General features: G+C 44.2%; 1 protein-coding gene across 1 annotated transcript; it reads left to right on the top strand.

Annotated features, from left to right (window-relative positions):
- Positions 1 to 1947: 1947 nt before the first annotated feature.
- On the top strand, positions 1948 to 9163 carry LOC137903778 (ankyrin repeat domain-containing protein 33B-like). Its single transcript, XM_068747927.1, has 6 exons — positions 1948 to 2313; positions 6981 to 7110; positions 7201 to 7341; positions 7501 to 7642; positions 8001 to 8199; positions 8615 to 9163. Exons 1-6 carry the CDS (start codon positions 1948 to 1950, stop codon positions 9161 to 9163), a joined length of 1527 nt encoding a protein of 508 aa, XP_068604028.1.
- Positions 9164 to 13753: the final 4590 nt, after the last annotated feature.

Below are 13753 nucleotides of genomic sequence, written 5' to 3'. Positions count from 1 at the left end.
TGTATTCTATAGTGGCAGTTCGGGGATTTCGTATCAATCGGTTCTATTCAACTCATCACAGCTGGAATGGAGTTTGTAGGAACATCCATGGCTTGTTGCCGCCGCCAAGGAGGTTGTGTTCTTGAAGATGGGTTTTGGTCTGACTTAGATCCCATTACATTTTGAGAGCCATCTGGATACCCGTGCGGATACAATAAAAGAATTGGGTTTTCCCATTTACTAATAATGGAGGCTTTTTCAAAAAAATCATATCATGTAAAATATGCATTCAATTCACTCACCAAAAATCAGTCATAAATGATGAATAAAAATATATTCAACGCTAAAAATAATTCATAATGATCAGGCAAAATGACTTTATAGTTGTTTATCCTTGACATTTAAATGTGCCGTAAACGTCTAACAGCTTGTGTTGTGTTCCAGGGAGCTCCAGGGAGGGATGATCAAACCCTCGGACTCAACTCCTCCCGATTCCTCAGCGCTGCTCGGAGAAGCATCGGGAGCTGAATGACGAGCATGAATGACAAAAGCCGGGACAATCGTTGGCTCCTCTGCTAAAATATTGATCCTTGAGTCCTGTGCTGTTACCCTGCAATGCAAGGGTTGTTATACTTTAGATGTAGTATTTCTGTGTATTTGTTGTGAATACGTGATGTTGTTGTTCAGGTAAAATGTAAACACTTTCAGCTCCAGCGACTCATTCATTTTACCAACGCACACACACACACACATCTAAAAGGGAAGCTCATAGGAGATCTTTGTACGGCACTGCTGCTTTAATTAGGGTGTTTTTGCCGTTGCTGGTTTTAGGAGGGATTAATGAATGAGTGACTGTGGGACTGCAGCAGCTCCTCTAAACCTTAGTAGGCATGTGCGTGTGTGCATGTGTGTGTGCGTGTGTGGGTGTGTGTGTGTGTGTGTTGCAGGCACATATGAGCTTTACTGAGACATTTTAACAGACATTGTTAAAACAACCACCTTGGAGCAGGAGCAGGTCAGAGAGCCCCGTCCCACAGTTCCTCCATGTTTGTTTAATCTGTGCATGTAAGCCTCTCAGCAGTAGCCCCCCCCCCCCCCCCCCCATGGCAGCTGGGGTAAGGTACTTATTAGATCCAACACACAGATCCAACACAGGCCTGTAGACTCTAGAGCACGGCTGCAGGAAACGGCTCTGGATGCACGCCGCTTCAACACTTCTCCCCGAACCCTGTTTTAGTGATGACTTTATAGGCGTAAAGTTAAAAACGGTTTGATTTATACAGAGGGAGATGTGTGTTAATCCAAGGAAAGTTGATTGGAAAAATGATGTCTTCAGACTAACACAAATTAGTAATCTTTAACCACATTGTTTAAAGGAGGAAATGCTTTCTGACATGTTTACAGTTAAATTCCGATTTCAAACAGATATTTAACTGTAATGTTTTATGTAGGCCGACATTCACGCAGTGAAATTGAACCGCAAACACGCGTGCATGAATATATCCTGACATGAATGTGTGTTTATGTGCGCGGAGGAGAAATAATCTCTGGTCGAGGGAGGGAGGGGCAGGTCCTAGTCCCATCTAATCGGATTAAGGAGTGTGTCTTTGCAGGCTGCTGTCTCTCCCGCCCTGAGAGCGTTACTTTAATACTTTCTGCTTTAGCACCACCTTTATTTTTTACTAAACATTGATTTAGGCTGAGGTGTGTTCTGGAACCAAAGACCGCAACGCGCTTCTGTTTCTGCGCGTCTCCGCGTGACGTCACACGGCTCCGAACGACTTAATGAGCCATTTACTTAATTAGGATCTACCACAAGAAGTTTGTCACGTCTCGGCTCCGGTACTCGATGCGAGGGGCTTCCCAGGTGCGGTAGGTTGATCCCGCACCAATGCCCGCCGCTCACCGCGGACTCTACCCCGGGGACGGCGCGGGCGCTGCGGGCGCTGCGGGCGCTGCGGGCGTTAGATGGTGCTGATCACGGACGACAGGGATGGAGGAGGCGCTTCGTCCGTCCGGCTCAAACAGCAGCAAAAAGTGACCCGAAACCAGCCGACTCGAGCTGAGGACGATGAAGACACCGAGGAAGAAGAGGAGGAACTCGAAGAAGTTGACTCGGAGGACTCGGAGGACTGTCGGAGCATCGCGTCGGACGACTCCTTCTACCCGCCGGATGACGCGTTCGCCGACTCGGAGCGCAGCGCGTCACCGGAGAGCCCGGAGCCGCTGACCCTGTTCCGGGCGTGCTGCAGCAACAACGCGGCGGCCGTCCGGGTCATGATGAAGCACGGAGTGGAGGAAGAGGAGGTGAAGGAGGAGGACAGGAATAACAGGGTATGTAACGCGCAGCTGTCATCTTTGTGTCGAAATAATGACCCCCCCATGTGAAATGAATAACTAATAATCAGACTAACCATTTAAAAACTCTCTTGTATGAATGGGTTACGTTTCTATTCGGGTTATTTGCTCGCTGTGACGTGCAAAATGAGGCCACGCCTTCATTCATTATTATCATACAGGTGTTCTGACAGGCTTTCTGTTTACAGACACCATGTTTGATTTGCAACCTCGAGTTCCTCAAAAGCGCTCAAGTTTCCTGCTGTCCGTGAACCGCAAAATACAACGTGCGTGCGCGTTCACACGCAGACTTATTTCGGCACACACCTTTATTTATCCCTGCATGAGATGATGACACCAAGGTGTGCCCAGAATGAGTATTTACACTGAAATCTCACTTTTCTTAAGTAACTAATAATGGAACCAAAGTTAGGGATAAAGTTAGGGATAACGTTAGGGGGGGGAGCTGTCTCTGCAGAGGCTTGCACTCTAGTTGGAAAATAAAAGTTTATATATTTTATATATATATATCCCTTTATACTTCAGTCCTGCCAAAGAGCAGTAGCCTAAAGCGAAGAGATAAATCCATAACGAGGGAACACTGGCTGGCTTCTCATTCATCTGGACATTTGACTGATTTAATTAACTGGCAACAGGCCTTTTACCGAACAAGCAGTCGCATGTATTTTATACTTTGTATCCCTGTATCTAGAGAGAATACTTGACAAAAGCACCTTTTAATGCGTCCCATGCTTTAGATTTCAACTAAAGATGTCCAGCCCAGGGAGAATTTGTGATTTATTTCCCAGTCCTGTGATTTTTCAGAATACTGACCTTGCATCACAGATTTGCATCTCTAACCTTGAGGCTGCCCCCCCCCCCCATCTCTCCTATTTCTTTGCTTTTCATTTCATGCATAGGGGTAAAGCTGTCGCTCTTTCCATCTGTCTGTAAACATGTTTTTCTCAGAGCAGCATAACTACAATATGTAGTTACTACAATACTACAATGTCCTAGAATGAAAGAAAGACAGTTTTTTTTTTTATCAACTAAGTTTTGTAAAAATAAATAATATTTCTGGATAAAATATTATGGATTCAGGATGAGATGAAAAATGATCCTTTAGGAACAGAGAAAGCACAAGGCCCACATAGTTCAGAGTGTTAATTCAACAATACGTTTTAAGTTCTACGTTCTACGTAAAAGTTCCCCTCCTGGTTTACGGAGTCCTGCTTGAAATGTCTCACTGCAGCCTTGGAAAGAGGAGAAAGTGCTTCAAGTGCCGATGTGGAAACCTGATGAGCTGGAATTCCAGCTACACTGTAATAGAACAAATGAACATTAACAAACCGGACGCGTCGCGTGAAGACCTGGAGAAGCCGCCCATGTTTCAACGGCCTGTTGTAGGTCAAATATTTGCATTTAACTATCTCTTATTATACGATTACAGCCACCGGTTTCAGAACCCCCATGTTGTTTGTGTAGCAGTAATGAAAGCTGCTGTCCCAGACGCATCAAATAAGACATGACTGTTCTCTCGCACCTCTGACCCGATTCACACACACACACACACACGCACAAGCACACACACACACACACACACACACAGGCCGTCAGTCAAAATGAAGCATAGGCTGCTGGACGAGTGGAAAAATCAAAGCTTCGGTCCTGCACATTTTATTTGAATCAGCCATGTGAACACAGAGGATGATGTTCACAGGGGGGGGGGCTATTGACCGGAGCACGGCCCAGTAGGCCTTCGTCAGTGCTGCTGGTGTGCGTGATTGTGGAGGTCCCGAGTGTTTCATTGCTTTTGTGTTTAGCACCAGCCAGTATCTATGTGGGAAGTTAGATTGAGGTCACGTTGGAGAACCCAGAAGGAAATCTGATTCATCTGGCAGTGAAAGGACAACACGAGATATTATGGGATGATGAAACATCTTTGTTTTTTTGGGGGGGGGATGCTGTACTTGTTTGTTTTTTTGAATATGTTTTAGCAGCTGTTAGTTTAAAGTTTGCCTGATTTTTGATAAAGCAGACACATGATGAAGTCTGTCAATCAAATTCATTCAAACGTGTACTTTTGGTCTGTTTTCTTTAGATAAACGCTTGTTGGCTCGCCCTCCTCCCCTCTCTCTTTGTCACAGATTGATACGTCTAAGCTTTTCTATTCCTGGCTCTGGATATTCCTCAGATTACTTTGTGTGTGTGTGTGTGTGTGTGTGTGTGTGTGTTTCTGTCATAGGTTGAATTTCACACCTGAGACCAGGGGAAATTGTAATTTTTGGCTCAAAGGCTAAGGTTAGGTTTTCAGCGCTTACATTAGTGACTGTAAATTTATGTAATGAAGTTGTTCCATTGGTAATAACAGCAGAATAAATGCCTCCAGTACTGGATTATACATGAGGATGCAAGTCTGTGTACAGATTATGTGATACATAAACTCCAAAAACTGCATGCAACTTAACTTCATTTGTTCTCTATGTATTTATTATTGATTTATATGGTATAGGAATCACATCACATCCATGGAAAAGTACCGGTACATATATAATAATATAACATTTGTATTCATTTGTATTTAGTATATATTCATAGTATAACATGCGAGGATCAGGCATCATAGTCAATACTGGAAACAAATCAGCACACAAGTGGCATAATTGTGTCTGAAATTTATAACTGATCGAGCTACTTTATAATTCACAAAACAAAACAAAAAAGCTAGCGCCTGGGAGAAAGAGGTGAAAACAAAGAGGTGAATCCCTCGTGTGGAGAAAAAGGTTCACAAAGAGAATTGGAGGCTGGCAGACAGCGATGGTTTCTGCAGACTCGCTGCAGGCTGGGCTGCTGAATACAGGCGCCTCTGTCTGGAGCTTTGCCAGATCGAGGGAACGTCTTCCAGGCAACCCAACGGTGACTCCACAGGACCTCCCTGCTCCTTTTCCCCTTAAAGCTCTCAGGGCCGACAGCATTCATTTGACGACACCTCCAGCTGCCGACAAGATGACTTGTTTTAGGGGAGCTGAGTTTGTCTCCCAGGTGCGAACGCGACGGCTACAGACCGTTCAATGCTACAAGACGGCATCTAAACAGAGCCAACGTCTCGGATGGTGTTGCCTTGTGAGAAACCGCGCCTTCAATCCGGCGCACAAAGCGTGCAGCTATTCCCACTGTATTGAGGAGGTGGAGAAGCTGCCTTCATTCAGGATATGCCAAAAACAGTTTGACTCCTGATATATAAAGATTTACATATGCCAGAATAGGCATGTTTCAGGTTTGCATTAGTCTTTGACTAAGGTATAACTCCATCTTTTTTCCCACCCTGTCATTGTGGAAGTTTGCGTGTGCGGGTGAGAGGTCGACACGGAGGAGGGTGGCACGTACTTTGGAAGTTTTCTTTAAACTTTATATGTATTCATTTCTGCAAGACAGAACTTGAGTTACAAAGCATCAAGCACATTTGCTGCGATGACGTTCTCTCCTGTAGAAAACTTCACATCACAGCAGAGTCAAATCCACTCCGGGGACCCACTTACTGGTGATGTCTGACTTTTAGCTCTTTAAATATGAGTCAGATAAGTTAAATCTGACCTTTTAGTTGAGTCAGTTTTATTCACTACAAAAGCCTTGACATTCTACATGAAGGGATGCAACGACGTGGTCAAATGTGAGATTGAAATTAAAGTGCTGACCTGCCACGTCCTGCTGCGCTCAAGATGTAGCAGAATACAGAGCAGCTGATGCATAAATTTGTCTGCACGCATTTTGACACGGTGCCGGGCTGACAAGTTGGCCTTTCCATCACACTCGGCTCAGAGAAAGTAAAGTGTGACGAGAGTCCCTGCAGGGTCCGTCGTTATGCACAACACACAACTGTTTGCTTGACTTCCAAACTCTGGCTTTTCAGGTCAAACTTTATTTCTCACATTGAAAAAGAAACCCAGAGTACTACTTGAAGTTAAATGTAAATGCAGTAAATGGTGACGAAAAATGATTTGCACATCAAATTTTTCTTTGCAAAAATCCTTTACCAAATAGAAACCAGAGTAACTTTGGTAAAAATGACAAAGGGCATTAAAGCGAAGCGTGCACTGTACACAATCCCTGCTGCTGAGTTGGAGCCATTTCTCAAAATTCAGGTAATTTATTGATTATTTACTTTTTGTCTTTGTGCTCCCAATAATTTCTAGCTACTACTCTTAGTTCATCATAAAGGATATGTGTGCATGCTACGTCAAGTGGGAACTTTGTGTTCCTACCCACCCACCCCACCCCTCCCCACACACACACACACACACCTCACCCCACCCGAGTGGTGAAACTTGTTAGTCTTGGCTGATGAAGTGTACACCTTCTGGAAGGCACTCAACATTTTACAGGACTTTTCCACGACTTGCAAACACACACACACACACACACACACACAGTGGGGCTCCTGTTCTGGCATTAACACACACACACACACAGGCCTCCAAAAGACTACACACAAAAGTGCAACATATGATTGGGTGTCTCTGAGTTCAAGGCGGCTCGATGAAAAGATAACAGCGGTCGTATTTATTCAGGGGTACAATTACTGTACGCGTCCTCCGTGTCAGCACTCTGTTAGCAGGGTTTTATTTTTAATTTTTACTGAACACCCTTCTCCCTTGTCGTCTCAGACAGGGCTGCTGGTGGCGTGCTATCAGGGCTACGTGGACGTCGTCATAGCGCTGTCTCAGTGTCCACATCTGGATGTTAACTGGCAGGACAGCGAGGGAAACACTGCTCTCATCACTGCTGCTCAAGCAGGTACAGGGTGCAATCACATGCAATCACAACCCCCCCCCCCAGATGTTGGTGTTACTGTGACAGTCTGCGTCTTTCCCTCTGTTCCTGAAGGCCACATAACAATCACCAACTACCTGCTCAACTACTACTCAGGGCTGGACATCGAGAGAAGAAACTGCCATGGCTTTACGGCCCTGATGAAAGCCGCCATGCAGGGCCGGGTGGAATGTGTTCGAGCGCTCATGATGGCAGGTGAGGAAGATGCTAAATGTACAAAGCATCTAAAAGCATCGAGTAAACGCAAGAGTGTTGATTTCATTCACACATAATCCGTATCTTTGCGTATGCATCACTTGCCACATGTTTTTAACCGATTCTCTTGTGGGTCCTCCCCCCCCCCCCCCCCCCCAGGAGCGGCCCTAAATGCCCGGGACGTTGGCCGCAACCTGACAGCGAGGGAGTGGGCGTTGTTTACGGGCCGATATGAAACTGCGTGGGTGATGATACGCCTGATGGAGCGACCCTGCCCCCACCAGTGCTGTGAAACATTCAGGTAAAGCTTGTTGGTAAGAGTGTAAGAAACAGTGTTCTAAATGTTTTTTAAGAGGAAGGACAACGGAACACTCAGCAAGTGTCATAAATCATGCTTGACTTAGCAATCAGTTATGTTACAGAGCATTTCTAAATTGCTACATAGTACCTAGTAACTCAGGAATGATCGTGACTGAAAAACCACTTTTTTTATTTTTTATTTTTATATCAGCTTTTAAATAAAACCCACAATTAGTATCGCTCTTCACTAATAAAGATGATCAGTTGGTTGATGAATGAACAGCATGTACTCACTCATCCCAAGCATCGACAATTTCATCATTCTGCATTGTTCCCATCTAATCTCCCCCCCCCCCCAGTCTGGAGTGGCCCCCACTCGCACCGCTGGTGGCTAAAGCCCAGGAGCCCCGCGGCTGCCTGAAGCGCCTGTCAGACACCGTGCGGCAAGTCTTCAACATCGCAAATGTTACCAACCCCGAGGATGAAGGCGTCATCGACCACATGGTGTCTATTACAACCGCCATGAGGAGCCCCCTCGTTGCTGTGGCCTGCCGCTCGGTGAGTCGTTAGGAGCTGGATATGCAATCTCTCCACTGTCCACCACGATCAGCCTTAAACAGGGTCCCTTGAGATCCAGGGTTGTTATATAGGGGTGCTTACTTTATCATGCATTTATACTTTATCAACAACTTATCCACTTTTTCATGGGATTTGTTCCGGAATAATTAACTGCGGATCGGATAAGCAGGTTATTCATGCAGGACTACCAGAGCTGCGCTTTCTTATGTTAGGAAAGGCACCAGAATGCAGTTATCATCGCTTGTATTATTCACAATGTGCAACTAATAATTACAATTAGAGACCCTCTACTCTTTTACATTGAATACAAAATCAATTACATATCTGAACTAATTGCATGTATATTTTTTAGGCGGAAATTATACACGTGCAGATACTGTGATTTTTGTTTCAGGTGTGTCCTGACAGTCCCCCAGGTGTGGGTAAACGGCTGCAGGCAGTGCCCGAGCTCATCCGCCAGCAACGCGCCAAAGAGCTCCGCTCCATCAACCCCGACAGGGTCGACGGCCACCTCAAACTCTTCCAGAACTCCCGGGTCACGCTGGTTTCCAAGAACTCAGCAGCAGAACGCCGCGCCAGCCTTCAGGTCCAGAGCCTGGTACCTCAGCGCCGGTTCTCCCACTCCGGCGTCGGGGCTCACGACGAAGCACCGGAGTTGCGTCGGACCAGCCTACTACCAATGCACATGATGCTGAGGAGGAGCAGCGTCAGGCCCGGGTTCAGCATCCCCAAGGTGAGGGTGTCCAAGGCCCCCACGCCCTCTTATCAGCCGGAAACGAGCCGGAGGAAGAGAAATGCCAAAGACAATGGGGGGCACCTGCTACAGATACCAAAATGGCGCTACAAGGAGCTTAAAGAAGAAAGGAAGAAAGCCGAGGAAGCAGAGAGGAAACGGCTGGAGGCTGTTACCAAGAGACACCTTGCTGCTGGGAAAAGGAAATAACGATTGCCTTGGACAATGTCACGTTCGGCCATCCCATCATTTTCTATGATTGAATTGCTCAGGGTGAGCCCAGAATTCCCAGCAGTGTTTCTGAAAGAGGACAGACGAGCAGAGGTTTCTTCTGTCTGCTCGGTTTTGCAGGACGGACACTGGTCGGCTTAAAAAAACCGTCTTTGACGCCAATGCCCAAAGCTCTGTGTCTTATGTGATGTCAGACAGTGAATACCCATGGGACTTCATACTTGAAATGTTTGTAGCTAACGTATTTGTTATATTTATTGCTTTTTGATGGATGACCAAATCTATATTTTGCTATGCTCGGGGGGCGGGGGGGTGGTGGGGGCTCCGTACAGTGGTGACTCTGTAGTGTGTTACGCTGTGCTGGACCAGAAGATGCTTATTAACACATTCTTTTTCATACGTCTGCCTAAAAATGGAAGCAATTAAATACAGATGTCATGTCTTTATGACACTAAACATATGATCATATAGAATATGGAATTCAGCAGCAATGTTTTAGAGGCTTTTTGCTCTGCTTTATGATGAATCCCTGAATGTACTTTTTTTTTATTGACTATGGAATTTTCTACAAACTAATTTATGCATACAGCGACATTTTCTAGTCGTGTTTGAGAGCAAGACTGAAATGTAGAGGACTCAACACGGGAATCCAAGTACGTGTGAAGAAAATCCAAATGCTTTCTGGATGTTTACACAGCAAAACCACGTCGACACTGGTTTGAATTGTGATAAACGAACATGCAATGAATGAAACTCAGGGAAGGGTCATTCCTACAATTCGGAGCCTTTTCAGCATTGTGACTTGCTTTTAATTTTTTTTTAACTGCAAGAATTTTTCATATCAAAGGATGGCTTATTAAACAACAAGAAAATTGTATTTGTCAAGCTCAGGATATTGAATTCTAATAATCTTCACCAAATTCTTTCCATGCAAAATGGTCCAAATGTCCACCCTGTTACGGGACATTTTCATCTTTATTGATAAGTGTTCTGAATGCATAGTCATTGTGCTTTTTACATTTTTGTAGAACTAAATGCCCCTTATTTAAGGAAATACCCATAAATACCCATTTCTTGAAAAAAAAAAAAAACATATTTATTGTAACACAAACTGTAGATTCAACATGTTTAATTTGCAATAAAAAGAAAGATAAATGGACATGTGTCCTGTTTTTAACTGATTCCAGTCTCTCAATTCATTCACCATGTTAACAACCACAAAGACAATCAAAATATTATAACCGTTTTGGTAATTAATGTAAAGAATACAAGGGTAACAGGGTAAACATTTCAATTAAAAAATCATTTACTTTATCACACCCTCACCCTGAAACAAATGTATTGTCTAATGTTGCTATACACATTAACATTAACATCAGGAACAGGTTCTAGTTTTGTATTTGGACAGTTATTTGTTTTTATATGAACTTCCACACCTCTTTAACTGGACGGATCTTTTGTTTGCAGGTTGCGCTGCTCTCATGAGACACACAAGCTGGTCATCCCTGTACCAGCCATGCAGTAGAACTTATTGATTCCATTCTTAGGCAGACATTTCACATAAATTGTGATATTTCAAATTTAAATTGGGATGTTTTCTTAAACAAAATATAATTTGTAATGTCATGGGAACTCAAGTGGCACCACATTGTAGGAATGGCCCGTATATGAGTTCGGTGCTACAGGGAGTGGATGACGATGATAAAATGGCTCTGAATGCAAATCTTGATGCTTAATTGCATTCCTAATTTGAAAATGCCCCCGCCATGTGTTACCCGAAGGCTAATGAGAAGAAGACTTCTTGCTAGTCATCTAAGCATCTGGGGCAGTTTTCATTCAGGAACAACTGCAAAAATAACACACGAAACAGTCACGTGAGCTTCAGACGACGGGGTGAGTCCCGATCTGTGGGCCAGGACAAGCAGAATGGAAGTGATAATCCCTAACATATGGACTCCTGTGATAAAAAAACAGCCAGCCCATTAAAGAGCAAGAGGTCAGATGTTTTAACATTAGAACAGCGAAAATAATGGGGCCAAAAAAAAAAAAAAAAAACCACCAGAGACGTGAGAGCACAATTTCACGGTCTTAACTCCTAATGGCAATTGCGGCTTAAGTGCCATCCAAGAGTGTGTCTAATATACATGGTGATGACTTGCTACAGGGTTACAAGGATACTGCACAGCCAAATCATTTCTTCAAATAAACACTCCATTGACTTCAGAGTGGCAATCTGCTTAGATACCGCCAGAGGAAGTCACTTGAGCGCAGAAAAATATGAGCAAACTGCACATTTACTGAACTCTGCACTTTGCATACTAAGTGGCTGCTACAAACATAAAGAAACGTCTCATATGAAAACATGCCTTTTGCACATCATGCAAGCTCCTGCGTGATAACCAGGATGAAATCATTATTCACAAGCATATCAGATTCTGGTGACACTGGTGTCACGCTTTTATCCATTGATTTACACATTGAACAACAGAGTGCATGAGAATGTCTGTGTGTATGTGAGAGAGACAGACCCCCATTAGAGGAATGCATCGCATGATATTTAGGTCATGGTTGTTGTTGGTTTATATTTGTAACCTGAGATTATGAAGCGCTCCGGGGCCCGGTCAGCATTTGACCCAAATCTCTCACAGAAATTACTACATGGACAACTAAACAGGATGCCATCACATCATGATGTGATGGTCAGGTTGGGTTTAGACAGGACGGCCTTATTTTACATTAGGGGGGGGGAAATCTGTGGCTGGCGCCCTCTGCTGGTCGGTCTTGATAAATGCCTAACGATTCCTAACACATTTTTATTCTTTATGTGATGAAAATCTTCAACCAGATACATTATTAACAAGATATACTGAGTGATCTACTTAATAGATCCCTTAATAATAAATACTAAATTAAAGTGGACATTAAAAATAGCAGTGAATCACATTTGTGTTGTTATTTACCAACTATGCAAAAAATATTATCTCAATAGACTGAAATAATTCTTCCACGGTTCCTCTGTCAGAAAGATGCACCGGTAGATGGAACCAATATCTCATTGCTCAGGGTACAGAAGCCTCAATGTATAATTTCAGCCCCCCCCCTGTTTTTTTGTCTTTTTAAAGTTTTCTTTTGAAATCACATTGTGATGAAATCAAGGATGAAGTAGGTCCTTCCTGATTATTTCCATTTCTAAAATGCTAAAATGCTTGAATAAAAATTTCAAGTGGCGGGCTGATAACAAGAAGTAATGATGGTTCCGCTCACTGAAAATCTTCACCCAGGAGTTTTGATAACACTAATCATGATTTTTTTTTTTTTTTTTTAATACTGTGCTAGATTTATATTATATTCAGTCTGTGCGGTTTGATGAGTACCACACATGCTAGTGTGTGAGGTGCTTTTACACAAAATAGGAGATGCCATAAATGCTTTGAAGCTGGAGCCGAAATGTCATCGTAACTTGGGTTACCGCTGCTGCCTCATCAAAACGACCACGAGCAGATTCAAAGTGGCTTCATGACGCGTTCCTCCCACTGTTGACCGAGTAAACAGCAGGCGTGGCTGGTCTGGAGTCTGGACTGGCTGAGGCCGGTTTATAATGACGCTGAGGAGCACTTGGTCAACAGCTGGTGGTGCATAATCAGGGCTAATGTAATAAAGTGCCTCTAAATCAAAAGGACTTTGGTTCCTTTTATGATGGAGAAGTGGAGTTTAGGAGATGGGTTAACTTTTTGCCTGTTGATAGATGTTTAGGCCTCTATGGACAACCCCCCCCCCCCCATAAAAATACTGCAGCATCATGGAAGGGAAGCAGCTCATTGGCTACTGGCTACCTGCACCATCCATGACTCAGAGGTCAACAAACCGGAAAAAGCACGGCTACACACCCACCATGTGTCTGACAGGCCAATAATCTGTAAGGAAATCCGAATATAATCTCATTTGATTTCATGCATGCATTTGAAAGAACGCATTATTAATAAGTGACACTTCCAGAGGCTTAAAAACTTGGAGGTTTGGAAAGTTATTGTATCGTCCTTGTGTGACTCATGAAACTCGAGATTCCTTTACATCCTCCTTCGGCCGGTCTAATGGCGCATGACGGAGGATGAGGAATCTGCCACACCGGGAGAAACACACACACACACACACACACACACAACCCTGGCGAGTCGCAGAGACGGCGTCTGCTTTAATGGGCTGTTTCAGTGACACAGGCTCGCACCTGCTAAGCCTGCATTGCCTGGTTTATTGGGCTGACATAAACTGGCAGAACACCTGCTTGCAGATGCTCGTATATAGATGGATTACATGCACCAACACCTGGTGCGCCCTGTGTACCAAATGTGTGTGTGTGTGTGTGTGTGAAATGAAAGTGGCAAAATCAGCAGACAGCTCTTGGCAACGCTTCTGTTTCATTTCCAAACAGCACCTGAGTCCTGATCCCTCGGCACAGGGAGCGAATTCACCGCGGCCCGCTCAGATAGCCTGGATGTGGTGCAGGCCACAATTCATCAAGAGAGACCATTCCGAACTTTAACGGAGCACAAAAACTGGAAAGATATTGTG

This window comes from Brachionichthys hirsutus, chromosome 14 (assembly GCF_040956055.1).
Source record: "Brachionichthys hirsutus isolate HB-005 chromosome 14, CSIRO-AGI_Bhir_v1, whole genome shotgun sequence".
In the NCBI taxonomy this organism is placed as follows: Eukaryota; Metazoa; Chordata; class Actinopteri; order Lophiiformes; family Brachionichthyidae; genus Brachionichthys; species Brachionichthys hirsutus.
This window is presented reverse-complemented; position numbering and strand designations above follow the sequence as displayed.

Coding starts and splice junctions, on each gene's coding strand:
- LOC137903778 (XM_068747927.1), top strand. CDS start 1,948: ATGGTGCTGATCACGGACGACAGGGATGGAGGAGGCGCTTCGTCCGTC. Junction 7,111..7,200: donor CATCACTGCTGCTCAAGCAG/GTACAGGGTGCA, acceptor CTGTTCCTGAAG/GCCACATAACAATCACCAAC. Junction 8,200..8,614: donor TTGCTGTGGCCTGCCGCTCG/GTGAGTCGTTAG, acceptor TTTTTGTTTCAG/GTGTGTCCTGACAGTCCCCC.